The following is a 15,295-nucleotide window of genomic DNA, read 5'->3' on the forward strand; positions in this document are numbered from 1 at the left end:
TAACTTCAACATACTACCCCCTCTAAGCAAAAAGCCCCTCACACCTCTCAACCCCCAACGCATTAACAATAAACGGATTCACAAACTGACAATTCGGATCCATGCGCTCCTGAACCTCCAGCCACTCACCCATCTTCGGGAAAATCGTCTCCGAATAAGTTGCATTATGGAACTGCATCTTATTCCAGTGCGGGCGAACATTAAACTCCTCCCCAAACGCCGGAATAAACTCACTAGCCAACTCCTGGTGAAACCACTGCAATGTAAAGTTATTGTACGCCGGGATCCAGGAGTACTCGAGCGCCGCAAAAATCCCGCTCGAGTTTGCGGGCAGACTGTACTTGTTATGCGGGGACAGCCAGTTATCGTCTGCTTTTATGAAGCGCGTTATGACTGTTACGTCGTCCGACGTGTATCCTGAGCTTGCGCCGCCGAGATCAACGGTCATGTGCGGTGCTAGTCGGGTCTCTTGGGACTTGGCGTAGTTGAGATATGAGACGCCTGCGTCGGCGAGGTACTCGATTGGAATGAAGTGCTCGAACTGCCCCATGAAGCCGCGGTAGCAGATCCCCGGTGGAGGCGTGGCAATAGCTTCCATTTTGGTATCGTAGCAAACGTAGTTCCTGTCGCAGCGGCCGCAGTCATTAGCGCAGTAATCGAGACTGCAGTTCTGCACGGCCTTGAAATTGGTTTCTTCCCAGTAGACGAGGGTCGCTTCGGGGACGAGCTCGAGTTCTTGTTTCTCGGCGCTCCAGTCGAGATGTGGGCCTAGAATGTTGACTTGTTCGTATTGGGCTCCGAAGGCGGCGATTTGCTGGTACAGCTCTGTGATGTTTGATGAGAGCTCGACGACCTTGGATGTGCGCTTGAGGTACGAGGTTGGTTCGGCCTGCAGGGTGATTTCGACGATTATTCCGAGGGCGCCGATGGAGATTGCAAAGGCCTTGAGAAGCTCGGGGTTCTGTTCTTTGCTGATTGTGTGGATTTTACCCGTTGCGTCGAGGACGCGCATGCCGATGATTTGGTTCGCCAGGTTCTGGTGCTGCTTGCCTGTACCGTGTGTTCCTGTTGTTGCGGCGCCGATGTAGTTTTGCACTTTTTCGCTGCCCAAGTTGCTAACCTGGAGACCGAGTTCATGCAAAGCGGGCATCAGGTCAATGAGATCCCACCCACCGCCGAAGGTAACGGTGTTGTTTTCGCCGACTTCGAGGTGCTTGAGGTTGGTGAGATTGAGGATGTACGACTCCCGATCTGTCTCGCCGTCGTTGACGCAGGTGGTTAGGTTGCCGAAGCCGTGGCCGTTGCCGACGGGGCGGAGCATCGTCTTGCGAGGATACTGCTCCTTGACGAAGTTAATCAGGTCGGCTTCATCGTCTGGGACGAAGTAGGCTGTGGACTCGCAGGTGATGTCGTTTTGCCAGTTCCACCAGCGGTGGGCGAGGGCGCCTGAGGTGTTCAGGGCTAGGAGGGAGAGCAGCGCAGTGCGCATGGACTTCATACTGCCAACCAATGACTGGTCCTGTGGTATGTTAGCGATGGAAGTTGTACCGTTTGTTGAGGGTATTACTAGTGGCTCTCGAAGCTCTGGTAGACGGGAGCTGAGGAAGGTTGAGTTGTCTGGGTTCTTTTTTGCTGGGGTAAGTTGATGCTTTTATATCTGGACCCCAAGGCACAGACTATCTAGTTAATCAAAAAATCGGCCCTTTGACGAGCAAACGCCATGACTGATCAGCGTCTTGTGGGATGGGGCCCGATGCCCGTAGTATTCCAGAGTCCAGCCATGGCACTTTGATGTGGATTCCTCTGTTCTCTAGTCACGGCCTGCAGACCAGCTTGGTCATCTCTGAAGCTCTAGCCCATGCCTTTATAGAATCCTGCTGACTGCTCCGTAATCAGCATGGTCGACATACCTTGGCAAATCCTCATGGAGTCGACCAGCATTCGTCTCTCTTGCCGATAGCGAGTCTGCAGCCTAGAACATTACGTCGGGACGAGGACCTGGGGGCAGACTTGACCATCTAGTGCTCAACAATAGCATTGTCGTGGGGTTGTCTGTGTCCCGCGTGCCCCATACCGATACTGTGGATTGGAGGATCAGGGGTTTCTCATGGGTACACCTGAGGGCATAAAGGTGCTTGGCATTGATTAATCTATGAAGTACGTAGAAATGTGGACTAGGACTTAACTCACCGTGGGATACGCAGGCCAGTCAGGCTTCTGGGTGACCTATACTCCATAGGAACCGCTATGATTCCATGTGAACATTCATGTAGGGAAAGATCGACTGATTCTCACCATGGTTTCCTACAAAGTTATCATTCTCATGCATTTCAAACGTTCAGATATAACAACACGCATATGACACCCCTGATCTACAATTCAAAAAACGATAGAACAATCCTCGCTCGCATGTCCCGCTAAGTCGCCTAATCACCCAGTCCCATGTTATTCGATTTCGCATCTTGGGTCCAAAATCAAGTGGATCCCAAACTAGGGCCGCAGATCGCAGCGATCCAAAATCTCACAGCGACAAAAGGAGAAGCCGAGTCCGCGTCCCAAGACGCTACAAGACTCGGTCGGTGTCCGATGTTCAATTTCTTGTTCTTCAGCCTTGCCGAACTCGGAACGGAATACCCTCTGTTTACGCCTACTGCGCCTTGTCCAGCAGTTTCCCGGCTACCCACGGGCACAATCCCGCCGAGAGCGAAAGACCCGCGCCAAGCGACTGGGTGTTTGGGGTTAAATGCCTTGTTGCGTTTAAGCGGTGGGATGAAGTCTTGTTTATCGGTATCCGGGTTTTCTTCTTGGCTGGAATTTTTCTGCAAACATAATAGTTCCCCGAAGAGATATTTCGATGATGATGGTGATGGTGCCTATAGGAAATCCGCCGAGGTGTAAGAAGTTATTCAAGGTTGGCAATGGCCCGTGGGGGCGGTAATATCGGCGGTTGAGGAAAAGTCAATCTTATCTGATATCAATGATGAGGTACAGTTGTTAGTTATTGAACTCTAAGCTCGTAACAGCGTAGTCTCATCTGCGTTGACTTCATGCGGTAGGAGACTCGAAAATCATCCCTCACTCATAGTTACCTTTAGACTAATGCAGCTGTGCTTCGCTCTACGCCAGTCAGAGTACAAGGCTGCCGAAACGTCCAGAAGCCGACTCGCCTCGAAAGCTATGGAAAAATGGAGCTTGGCACCTAGCACGCCTTTTGCTCTTTACAAGACGCCAGCTGCAGTCTCGTCTAGCTGTACTGATTCTACAAAGGAGCTAAAAGCGACCCACATATCTTCAGCTGAACAATGGATTTGTATTGACTCTCCGCCTTTGAGCGCAACATCTCGACGATTCTGATAGTTAGTTCGTCCCTGGGGACTATTGTTCTGGGCTTTGTGATAATCATATGGGACGTAAGGCTCAACTTGCATAGTTCACCCTACCACGTACATTCCTCTCGGTATAGCGTTCAACATATGGTCCCTTCGGATATTCCGCGCAGAGCGGACATACTCGTTATCGTAAAGGCCTGGGGCAGTAAGCTCTATCCAACCCATGGAAGCACAACAACATTCCTTGTAAATTCGTGTACAGTTCGTCTGTCTTAGCTAGTGCCGTACCTGCTTCCTCCATATCCTGCTTCGGGCTCGCCCACGGGGTGACTGCCAAGGGCTAGGGGTAAGTCCGTCCCCAATCTAGCTTAGCTCTTGGTCTGCCTATCACTTTTGATGAGGGCCGCAGGTCCGAGCATGTCTTGTATGAGGCACATTTCCTTCTAACATCAAACAATGAATGTAGCTTGAATGTATCTTCTATATCATAAAGTCAATTTACTCCTCTTGTATTTCAAGCCTTCTTTTCGTGCTGTTAGTCATTTCTTGCCACTAGTAAAGCATTTGACCATTTAGCCAAGAGCATGACCCTGATCCACATTTCCAGTCGTAGATCAAACGCCAAGCGAACCAAGGATCTGGATCCCATCGTGGCTCGGCAGGCAGAAGGTAAGCCCGTCATGGCCATGCTCGTCTGGCCTGACAACAGCCACTCGGGTTCTTTGTGCTTCTAACGCTTGGTAAGACCACCGGTCCAGACTCGATGCATGACCGTCTGCACGCACGTGCAAGTATCCTGGCTTCAGCACCGTGTACTTGACAATAAGGAAACATGATCCTTAGTGCAGCGTCCTGAGCGGGTCCAGATCTAATCTCTGTCCACAATCGTATGGCGCATTGTGCAACGGCATCCCCGTATTCGGGTTGCCTTGACCAAACTTGGCGACTAAAGGACGTGCCCCATAACTAGTTGAAGCGCGAATCATCATCCAATGGGGGCGGAAAACCCCCGCTGGATAGTGCAGGGCTTGCCTGGGTTGTGCCTGGTGGAGTGGATGTGGCTGGGCTGCTCGATGAAGCTCCAATAGCGCTCTACAGTAGTGAACCGCCCTGACTCGCAAATTCACCCGACCTCGAGTCTCTATGTAAAAGAATAATCAACAACTCCGATTATGTTATACACTCTCCGGACCCATTCATGCGGGTACCCACGACTGGATTTACTTACTCTGCAGGTTTGTGTACCTTCCACGGTTCGGCGAGATTTCACGTCTAAAAGATAGACCATTGCAATATATCTTTACCAATTCTACTAGGCAAAGATGTAAGTCGATCCTTGCTTATTCGTCACTAACAAATCTGTGTTTGTCTCCAATTAACGTTTCTCAGTCTTCGGTAAACTCAGTTAGAGACCTCTCGGTCCTTCAGGGCCCCAAAGTTCTTCCCTGATGCCGAGCCCGAGCCAAGAATTATTTTCTCGTAGCTCGTCCCTCCGTCTAGGCAGCCGTGGGCCAAGACTTTCCTCAGGAAGTATACTCCGCTATTCAAGGCAAGAAACTAATCCTACTAGACACGCAAATACGCCTGGAGCAATATAGACTATTAGAAGACGAGGCCTAGACTTCGCGGCCCGAGTTGCTTATGAAGCTCCAATCGTTCGTCTGTTCTAGATTTAGGGCATGGCTACAAAATCACAAACCACTCAGGGTCATTCCAAAGTCCATAGCCATGGGCTACAACTTGGTGTTTTGGAGACTTACCGAGGCAACTATGCAATTTGCTGATAATAAATAGATCAAATCACACAGTAGACATACGAGTCATTCTCTGTACGTTGAACCAAACTATTGTTCGCAGCCATCATGGCAGACCGAACATGGAACTGATAAAGGAACATCTCATTTGTCAGACATTTTACTCTGCCAAGACAAATACTTACATACTCACAAGACGCTGCTTAAAAGGGTTCAAAATCATCCATACTCTCCAACAATCCCTCATCGCCTTCCTCCCATGGGATCTTCGCTTCAAACTCCCTGACAAGCTCAACATGCCTCTGACTCCTCGGCTCAACCCGATACGCAAACTCGGTAGGGTACCCCAAGACACCAGGCTTCAGCTTAATATCCACATCAACCTCCCCTCCATCCTCATCAAACGCCTTCTTAAAGCTAAACACAGCCAACGTCTGCACGATATTCAAATACAAATTCGCATCCGCAAAGACCCGTCCTGCACAGGCGCGTCGTCCATACCCCCATACCTCCGTCTCAGGATCTGGTTCATTCCGCGGCGAAAAGAACCGCTCTGGATCGAATACTTCCGGGTCAACGTAAATTTTAGGATCGTGCGTAAAGTGCCACACTGCAGGAACGAGAAGAGAGTCCTTGGGTATCAGCATCCCGTTATACTCTATGTCGTCGGTTGCAGTATGCGGGAACCCCATTGGTGCAACGGGCCACCATCTCAGCGCCTCTTTCACCATGGCGTTGATGTAGGGGAGATTATCTCTGTCGTCGAAGTTGGGGAGTCGACAATTCCCAACGACCCGATTGATTTCGTCTTGTGCTTTTCTCTGTACAGAGGGGAAGAATATCATTGCTGCTGTAAAGGCAGTTAATGTCAACGCTGTTGTATCAGCCGCTGCACCGTAAAGCGTTACGCCCGTCCAGATAATTGCTTTTTCATCCTCTTCGTTTAAGATCCCACCTTTTGATTTCGACTCATCTTGCAATTGCGTAATTAGCCTGGACACATACGACTCCCTATAAACCCCCTCGGCCATCTGCCTCTGCACAAAGCGGTACGGTATAACAGCAACAGACTGCACCGTCTTGCGCCACTTCCGCGCCATCTTGTGGAAGGCGAATCCCGGGGTCCAGGTAGGTAGATACTGTAGCGCGGGAATAATATCAGGCGCCCATGTACCGGGCGTAGACGCAAGCGAGAATTCACTCATCATTTGGTTGTTCGCTTTTACCATTCTGTCTGGGGTGTGTGGGGAGATGGTGTACCCGTATGTGGATTTCATTACGATTGCGCCGCCGGTTCTTGGGCACATCAGTGTCTAGGTTTATGGCCCTGCTAGGTAGGTATGGAGTTCTGGTGGCCACTCACGTATGAACATGCCTTAACCACCCGTCCGGCTCCTTGAGTGTCCGAACAAGCTGCCGTCCAACTTCAACCTCCATAACCCCCCTGAAATTCTTCACAGCACCTTTCGTCCCCAACTCCTTATACAGAAACTTCCGGCACCGTCGCAAGGAACTATTATACCCCTGGCACAAAACGAGATTCTCGTACCCGCACAGTTTACTCAGCATGACCATGCTTGGCCTGCCAGACGTCTTGAGTGATTGTGTATCGAGTAGATCATGCGCGATAGTCTTGTCGTGGATTAGGATCATTGTTGTTCCTAGTACAGTGATAGAGGATATGCCGCCATATTTGGATTTGTGGGAGGCCCAGTGGGACCATTCGACTGTTCCGGGGGGTGGGAGGTCACGGATGTTTCCTAGGAATGGGAGGGGTTTGGGGCCTGGGGGGAGGGGGAGGCGAGGGGTGGTGGTGGTGGTGGTGGATTTGTATATGAGGTAGGCGATTAACGCTGCGAGACCGATGGCTGCCCAAATGGTGGAGGCCATTGTGGTAATTTGGGTGGACTTGTCGGGGATATTGTCGTTGATGCCTGGAGAGCGGCAGAGATGCAGAGGAAGATGAAGGTGGACTGGAGGATTGGGGTACCTACTAGGTTAAGCAGACCAGGCCCCGCAGCAGGTTCCAAGCATTTTTTGATTACACATTGAGCTATCTGCACAGAAATAAGCTTAGCGTGAGCTACCATCCAATCGTTCTGATTTGTTGACATGTGCGACAGGGGAGGTTGGGTGGGATTGTGATTGGGGCGCTACATAGTTCCTGTTTGGGATGGGAGCTGTAAAGCGCGGGGGAAGATAGCTATGGAAATCGTTGTACGCAGTCTAGACATAAGAGTGACATTCGCGGTGGATTTTAGATTGCCAGACATGATAGAATGAACGTGATCTACGTCTCAACGACTATCGATTGTGCCAAAGTCTGTTATATAAATCAGTATGTGAAGCCTTGCTCTCTTCTCAACGCCTCAATAACATTCATAGAAGCCCCCTTTCTACCATTAAAATCCTCCGGGAAAATTTGCTAACCCTCTGGAAACCAGCCCATTTCCAAGCAAGCTTTGATAGCAGCTCGGTGCGGTGCATCGTCCATCTTTGCTGCAACGCGATAGGCCACCTTTAGGTTGACGTCTGCTTCTGTCTTGTGAGTAACTCCTTCGGACCCCTTCTTCCTGCGAAATCTCTTTATCTTCGCTTGCATAAATATCTCAGTCAGCAGTATCCCAGCATCATGATCTTGTAATTCCGGTGCAAAACAATAGAGCCAGGCTCTCCCACTGGCATATTGCCCTGTCCGAAGCGAGTCGTGATGAAGGGCCGGATGTAGTAGGGCTCATCAGCAGACTTGTAAAATAAGTATAGCGTGCTTTTGTCGCAGGGCTGGCATTCCAAGGACTGTCATGGAATAGAGGCATTACGCCACACTTTCTTAACGGGGACAGTACCTGGAAAGACCAGACAAATCATAGTCTCAAGGAAAAGTTCAGGTTGGGAGTCATGTCCTACCTATACTGGTCACAAACCCCTCGGCGACAAGCTGGAAGAGCACATGGGCAGGGACCTTCTGCCTGCTGGGTCCGTTTTCTCTATACTCCTTTCTTACAGAAAGGTAAGCTCCGGGAATCTATTTATTGACATCACTAACCCTGTGTTCGTGCAGCCGGGAATGCTGGACCTGACGAGAGCGAAACAAGCAACCTCGCTGCACAAACAGAAACAAGAATTTTTGGGTGCCCGGTCGGTTTTCCTTATGTGACGAATCCGCAGGCCCTTGTATGAAGACAGATTCTTCGGACATATAAGTTTGTAGGAGGTATTTGAGAATTCGGGTGGCATCTCGGATGTCGTATAACATATAACGAGCATATGAGCTACCTAGCTGTTGTTGGTATCCTACACAATATTCCTACCCCTGATTCTGACTCAATAGAATTCATAACCTCCTCTGTGGTTGAGAGGCTCGTTCTGTTGGACGGCGGGGTCTTGTGAATGGATTAATACCTCCTCAATCGGCAACATCCATTATTCTCCATTGCATCGAGAGATCTAAAAATCGAGTAGTGGACCATGATACAAGATCCCCCTGTGTACCACGGGTATATCGTCAAATCAAAACTTCCTCGCAGCCCTCCACCCCCCCGCAACGCCCCTAGCCACCACAAAAAGCCCCGCCGAAAGTGCATACGCAACCCCCGTAAACACAATCAACCCCCAGTAAACCTGTTCACCACTATCACCACCACTCTGCCCCTCAAGAATCTGCCCCGCAACTGGCAAAGCAACCAAAACCCCCAACGCAACAAGCGTATAAGCCGTCCCATATCTCTTCCCAAAGTCCTCCGTCCTTGAAATCTGCGCGACACAAACAGGAGAAAGACTAATGGCGCTCCCACTCCAGAATCCAAAGAGCGCCGCGTACGCTATTATGGCACTTTCGTTCGAACCAGCGCACATCCAGAGCGTGAGTGTTAGGATTGTTGAGACTGTGGTTGTGATAATCATTGTGTTGAAGCGGCCCCAGCGGTCGCCTGTGTATCCGGGCATTAGGCGGCCGACTATACTTGTTGCGTTTAGGATGGACATGAGCGTGTAACTCCGCTCCACACTCATTCCGTTTGCGCGCGCGTAGGAGGTTAGATATGTTAGTGGGATTGTAGCGGCTATATCAGCGAATATTATCGCTGCAGCAGTGATACCGAACCCCCTTTCACCCAAAACGCGTAAATCAACCGTTTTGCGACTCGAGTAATTTGGCCCTAATCGACTTCTCTGAAGTACAACCGCAAGGAGAGTAAAGAATAGCACGATAAAACCGAGTGTACGAACCGCCCACCCGAATCCAGCTTTGGGTGCGAGCGCGTTGAATATCTGTGGGAAGATTATCCCGCCTATTCCGCCTGATGTTACTGCCAACCCTGTTGCTAGTGCGCGACGCCGAAAGAACCAGTGGTTTATTATGCTGATGGAGGGGGATGCGAGGCAGGATGCGGAGAGGCCGCCAAGGACGCCGAAGGAGAGAATGAATTGGTAGAATTCTAGACAACACTATTATTAGCGGACGATGAAATGGGAGGGAGGGAGGATGTGAGGGTGAGGCGAGGGTGCATGCGTACCGGTCGAAACACTAAACGTCATAACAGCAACAGTCAACCCGATACTCCCAGCGCCAACAAGATGTCTGGGCCCATATCGATCGAAGATGGGTCCTACAATATACAAAGAACACTCATTAGCCTCGCTTCTCCCTATTGGCACCAATCGCACATATAGACCCGTTAAGAATGAACATACCAACCTGAACACCCCCAAACCACAAAAAGAACATATATAGACTGAATATCCAACTCACGTCCGACCGCGTAAAGCCCGATAATTGATTCGTCGCAAGCCAGTCCGTGAATACACCCGTTGTATTCATTAATCCGAATGTCGGGAGGAATGCGCACCAGGATCCTAGGACGACGGACCACGCGCTCAACCCGCCGTCTGGGAATGTTTCGGGGGCGTCGTCCATGCTTGGCATGGTTTCGGTGTTGGTGGGAGTGGCATTTTGTGGTGATGGTGATTGCGATTGCGATTGCGATTGGGATTGGGATCCCTTTTCGGTGTAGGAAGCCGATGTTTCGGATGAAGTGCTCATTTTTGCCCCTTGAACCAATCCAAGATCCAAAAGCAAAAACCAAGAACAAGATCGAGAGCCCAGGTCTCTGCAGGGAAATCTTTCCCTCTTAACGCCCCTGCAACTCATCCCTTCCCGTCCCTGCGGAACCAGATCGACAGATTCGCAACCATTATTCTGCGATGACGTCGTTTTGATAGAGTGTGAAGATCGTGGGTCTTTCCATTCCAGTTAAAGGCTGCCATGTTAGGGCTCCGCTGTTGTCGAAACCGGTTCGTGGAATGTGTGGGGTGGATCGACGCCGCGATGGAAATGCAGAGCGAGATCGGGGGTAGATCGGATCGGATCTGGACTGCTCCGTGGTGGTGGTGTGGGCCGGGGGTATTTGGTGATGTATCATTCGTGAGTCAGCTGGAGAGAGATTGATTACGGGATACTTCATAGATTGTGCTCTGGACCTAGAATATTCCGAATCCTGAGTAGGTGTAATCTGCAATTTCATGCAGATCTTGAGTTCGCAGTCATGCACACTGCAGTACGTTGAGAAACGCCCTGCCTACAGTGTCGATCTCGTTATATGTATTGCAGCAACTATAACCCAAGGAAAAAGACCTGTCACTTTCAACATCTAGACAATCTTCCATGATCACACCACCATCTAAACCAGTGTTTCATGAACAGCCAGATCACACTCAACAATACCTAATACCTTGGCGAAGGATTCCCCCCAAGCCCTCCCGAGTCCCGTCTCCCATAGGGCTTTCTCACCATCCAGCCAGAAAAGCAAGAGAACAAAGGTACCATACGGCGCACAGACGTTCGTACCCGAATCCCCGGGTCCGAGTCATTAACTTAATATCAACAAACCCATCACATCGCTTGATGTTTCAAACCGCGAATTAATAAAGTCCTTAGGTTCTACACCCCTGCACACCGGCCCAACAGAATCTCCGGGCCCAAATCTCTGTTCCACTAAATTAGTGTGTTGGTTTCAGGGGCTATTTATTTATTCTCTCCCTCCCAGATTTCTGGGTCTGTTCCAGGTTCCATTGCTCTGGGTCGGTCCGTCCCCCACTTCACTTCCACTCCCGCTTCCGTTTGCCGCTGCCGTCACGCCTCCCGCAACTAACGAAGATAACAATCTACAAACAAAGACCCGACAACAAACGAATAACCCGTCAGCGCTAAAAAGAGCGAGACAAAATGTATCTCCGCGACAACTGGCCAAACACCCCGGATGGAACCCCCTACAACGGGAAAAACCTCCTGAAACTCGTCATCGACAAGAAATCCCCGTTTGACGAGCTCTGGGACGTGCGACAGTTACTTGCTGAGATTGAGCGGAATTTGCGCGCGAGAATAGTCGATATCCCGATTGTTGTGAGGGGGTCGTGTCATGCCGTATGTTACGTTAGTCTTTCACTCCTATTGCATCCAATAGTATGGTATGGGGGCAGGACACTAAAGGAATAAGGGCATCCATATAACACTGCATAATCAACCACCGATTCTGGTGCGACTAAGTCGCACGGATATCAATCATCCGAAATATAGTGGACCGCCCGCAGAAAGCCAGGTTAGTGCAGCAAGGTTCGAGTCAGGGCTTTATAAGCTTCTTCGTGCGGAAGAGGGGATTCCGGTGTCGCAGTTACTTTATTATCGCCCGCCAATGTCCAAAACCGCTCCGAAAGGCGGGGATAAAGGGGAAGGAAAAGAGACAACAAGGAAGGGTTCGAAAGATCTCAGTGGGCGGTCGTTGTTTGTTTTCAGTTTACCGGAGGGGAGGACACGGACACCCTCCAGCTCGGGCGTCAATGAGACAGAATCAAGTGGTGGATTTAGCGGATTTGTTTGGGATGAATTAAACTCGGAACAAAGGGTACGTACACTTGCCTATGTGTCCTTCAAACGCCGCTTGCGAGGTGCATTGGGGAACATCACATCGGACGCTGACAGGATTGTCAAGGATACTCTGCTTACACAATGCGCCTCGATCCGTGCATCACTGTTCAATCTCACGCCGCCGAAAGGATTCAGCACATTCTGGCTGCGCGAGCGACTCTGCTCCCAAACACCAGATCTGAAGCTGACCGTACCAGTATCACCAACGCGGGAATTCTGCATTGCGCTTTTCGAAGCAAGGGTCAATTCATTATTAGGGCAAGAACAGTACAGCGGTAACCGCACCATCACGGCGACGAAAGACGCCCTCCTCAATCTCATCCCAACTATTCTCCCTGAGGAAGAAGAGAGTGGAAGTGGGGAACCGACATACTACCGCCTTATCCTTGAGCACGGCAACTTCGGGATCCATAATATGGCCATTAAGCAAGAAAAACAGTCTGTTTCTGTGACGTCGCTGCATGATTGGGATCTAGGCCATATTCTACCAGCGATCCTCTCAGACCCATCACTTGGCACGGAGTGTCTGGGCTGGGCGGGGGTTTATGTAGAAGTAAGTTAACCTTGATTCTAATGTCCTGATTGAAATTTCAATTTGACATTGCAGCAGACTTTATTCGCTCAAGCGCCCGCATATAAGCGGGCTATACAAGCTGGGAAACACGCAAGGGCACTGTGGAACATGCTGAGTAATTGGGATGGCGACGATATAGAGGCGTTCTGCGAGAAACTTGGTCGGTGGGCGGATGATGTCAAAAGGACATCTGGCCTTTAGCCGTAGAAGACATCTCACGAATATACATAAATGTCGTGCATGATGCACAAGCTACTCTTTTCCGTGGTGTAATTGCATCTTATCATCGGCATCAATCTTATCAGCCAACTGCCGATAAGAGGAACGACCCGGGCGTACGGATCCGCTCCATGGAAACGCTCATTTCCTCGGAACTGACAGTAAATTGGAACCTATCAGCTTTATACAAGCCAGGTGGTGGAGCCTGAGCTCAAGCTTTGGTGGGTAGATACGTAGATAAGATGAGGGGATGTGAGGGGTAGTCCGAGGGGTCTTTCGTCTCGAGGGTATTTAAGCCTGCAAGACCCCTCAGTCCACGGTATAGGATCTCTACAATCTACAAAGCCTAATCTCAAACAAACTCTCACCATGACTGCATCCTGGGAAGAAAAAGCCGCCGACAAGCGAGCTCGGCTTGCAAAGACCATCCCTGAAGAATGGAAGCTTAAGACTCTACCTACCACCGACAATGTTATGGATGTCCCCAAGACATCTGGGATTCTCTCTGACAAGGAACTCGAGATCACGGAGTCTAATGCGACTGGTTTGATTGAGAAGCTTGCGAGTGGCAAACTCACTGCCGTCGAGGTTACGACCGCATTCTGTAAGCGGGCCGCGCTGGCGACGCAATTGGTACGTCCCTTTCTCGAGTCAAGATAGAATGGTGAATAAATGACTGACTTTAATTTCCTCAAAGACAAACTGCACCCTCGAATTCTTCCCCGAGCTCGCCCTCGCCCAAGCAACGGAGCTAGACGAGTACTATGCGAAGAACGGCAAACCCATTGGTCCACTCCACGGATTACCAATCTCGTTGAAAGATCAACTTCGCGTCAAGGTACAAAGCTCTTCACCTTTTCAAATACCTCACATAAACTGAATTTTGAACGTATCCAGGGCGTCGAAACCTCAATGGGCTACATCTCCTGGCTCGGAGCACTCGACACCTCTTCCACAGAAAGCACCCTAACAACCCTGCTCCGGCGCGCCGGCGCAATCTTCTACACCAAAACCTCCGTCCCACAAACCCTCATGGTCTGCGAAACAATAAACAACATAATTGGCCGTACCGTGAACCCACGAAACAAAAACTGGAGTTGCGGGGGCAGTTCAGGCGGGGAAGGCGCAATGGTTGGGTTCCGCGGCGGCGTTTTGGGCGTGGGAACTGATATTGGCGGATCGATTAGGGTTCCTGCTGCTTTTAATGCGCTTTACGGGTTGAGGCCTAGTCATGGAAGATTGCCTTATGGAGGGATGAGGAATAGTATGGAGGGGCAGGAGACTGTGCATAGTGTTGTTGGGCCGATGGGGCATTCAATTGATGGTATGCTGCTGCTCTCTCCCATACATTCTGTTATCTTTAGTCGATGTAACATGCTGACACGTTATCTAGATCTCCGCCTCTTTACAAAATCCGTCCTGGCGCAGGATCCCTGGAAGCACGACTCAAAAGTCATCCCGATGCCGTGGCGAGAAACCGAAACAGACGCCATCAAATCCAAAATCCGAAATGGCGGGTTGAACATCGCGTATTACGATTTCGACGGAAATGTACGCTACCAATCCCCTCCATCTCCCTAGCCCAATGTTAATACAATGCTAATGGGAACAGGTCCACCCACACCCCCCAATCCTCCGCGGCATATCCGAAACAATCACAGCCCTCAAGAAAGCAGGTCACAAAATCCACCCCTGGACACCACACAACCACACCTACGGGCACGACCTAATCAACAAGATTTACGCCGCCGATGCCAGCGCAGATGTAAGTCGGGACATAAACGCCTCAGGCGAACCCGTCATCCCCAATATAAAAGACCTACTCGGTTCAACAACAACACCTGTCACAATGACCGAGTTATGGGCTACACAGCTTGAAAGGTGGGGATTTCAAAACGAGTACCTGTCCAAAATCCGGGACTTCGAAGCAGATGTTCTTGGCGGGGAGGAACTAGACGCTATCATCGCGCCTATCACGCCTACAGCTGCGGTGTTGCATGATCAGTTTAAATATTATGGGTATGCGAGTGTGATCAATCTCCTGGATTTCACGAGTGTGGTTGTTCCTGTTGGGTTTGCGGATAGGGATCTGGATAGGAAGGTTGATGGCTTTAAGGGTGTTTCGGGGCTTGATGACTTGGTTCAGAGCGGGTATGACCCTGAGGCGTATCATGGGGCGCCGGCTGCTGTGCAGGTTATTGGCAGAAGATTGACGGAAGAGAGGACTTTGGCTGTTGCGGAGGAGGTGGGGAGGGTTTTGGGGGGTGGAGGTACGGCGTAAGATGTGCGTTAGGTTAGGTTGAGACTCTTTAGGTATAGTGTGGGGTTTGATTGTATATTTTCTTGTCTTTGTGATTTATAGATGAAGTAAACACAATCATCACAAGAATGCCGCATACAAACTGGCTTAGACAATAGGAAGTAAAGACCTGGTTTGTTCCAGAGTCAGTACCAGGTCAAAGATCAGAGCATCTTTTTGTTGACAAACTACCTACTC

The 15,295-nt window shown here is 50.2% G+C and overlaps 5 protein-coding genes across 5 annotated transcripts; 2 read left to right on the forward strand and 3 right to left on the reverse strand.

Moving 5' to 3' along the window:
- Nucleotides 1–22: 22 nt before the first annotated feature.
- BDV14DRAFT_197710 (FAD/FMN-containing dehydrogenase) lies at nt 23–1,498 on the reverse strand (the record flags this gene model as incomplete). The annotated part of the gene is made up of 1 exon (XM_073772755.1): nt 23–1,498. One exon carries the CDS (start codon nt 1,496–1,498, stop codon nt 23–25), a length of 1,476 nt encoding a protein of 491 aa, XP_073630663.1.
- A 3,788-nt stretch (nt 1,499–5,286) lies between these two features.
- On the reverse strand, nt 5,287–7,016 carry BDV14DRAFT_207213 (cytochrome P450; the record flags this gene model as incomplete). Its single annotated transcript, XM_073775094.1, has 2 exons — nt 6,447–7,016; nt 5,287–6,379 (listed from the first exon to the last, which is right to left on the reverse strand). Exons 1-2 carry the CDS (start codon nt 6,971–6,973, stop codon nt 5,287–5,289), a joined length of 1,620 nt encoding a protein of 539 aa, XP_073630664.1. The 5' UTR covers nt 6,974–7,016.
- A 1,577-nt stretch (nt 7,017–8,593) lies between these two features.
- BDV14DRAFT_188171 (major facilitator superfamily domain-containing protein) lies at nt 8,594–10,007 on the reverse strand (the record flags this gene model as incomplete). The annotated part of the gene is made up of 3 exons (XM_073771030.1): nt 8,594–9,519; nt 9,598–9,690; nt 9,776–10,007. 3 exons carry the CDS (start codon nt 10,005–10,007, stop codon nt 8,594–8,596), a joined length of 1,251 nt encoding a protein of 416 aa, XP_073630665.1.
- A 1,158-nt stretch (nt 10,008–11,165) lies between these two features.
- On the forward strand, nt 11,166–12,826 carry BDV14DRAFT_169029 (uncharacterized protein). The gene is made up of 4 exons (XM_073767971.1): nt 11,166–11,513; nt 11,578–11,982; nt 12,070–12,558; nt 12,616–12,826. The coding sequence occupies exons 1-4, from the start codon at nt 11,307–11,309 to the stop codon at nt 12,778–12,780; spliced, it is 1,266 nt and encodes a 421-aa protein (XP_073630666.1). The 5' UTR covers nt 11,166–11,306; the 3' UTR covers nt 12,781–12,826.
- A 318-nt stretch (nt 12,827–13,144) lies between these two features.
- BDV14DRAFT_207218 (amidase) lies at nt 13,145–15,079 on the forward strand (the record flags this gene model as incomplete). Its single annotated transcript, XM_073775095.1, has 5 exons — nt 13,145–13,431; nt 13,496–13,636; nt 13,696–14,122; nt 14,192–14,349; nt 14,411–15,079. Exons 1-5 carry the CDS (start codon nt 13,168–13,170, stop codon nt 15,077–15,079), a joined length of 1,659 nt encoding a protein of 552 aa, XP_073630667.1. The 5' UTR covers nt 13,145–13,167.
- Between the last annotated feature and the right edge of the window lie 216 nt (nt 15,080–15,295).

Source organism: Aspergillus stella-maris (genome assembly GCF_047715825.1).
Source record: "Aspergillus stella-maris strain CBS 113639 unplaced genomic scaffold BDV14scaffold_12, whole genome shotgun sequence".
NCBI lineage: Eukaryota > Fungi > Ascomycota > Eurotiomycetes > Eurotiales > Aspergillaceae > Aspergillus > Aspergillus stella-maris.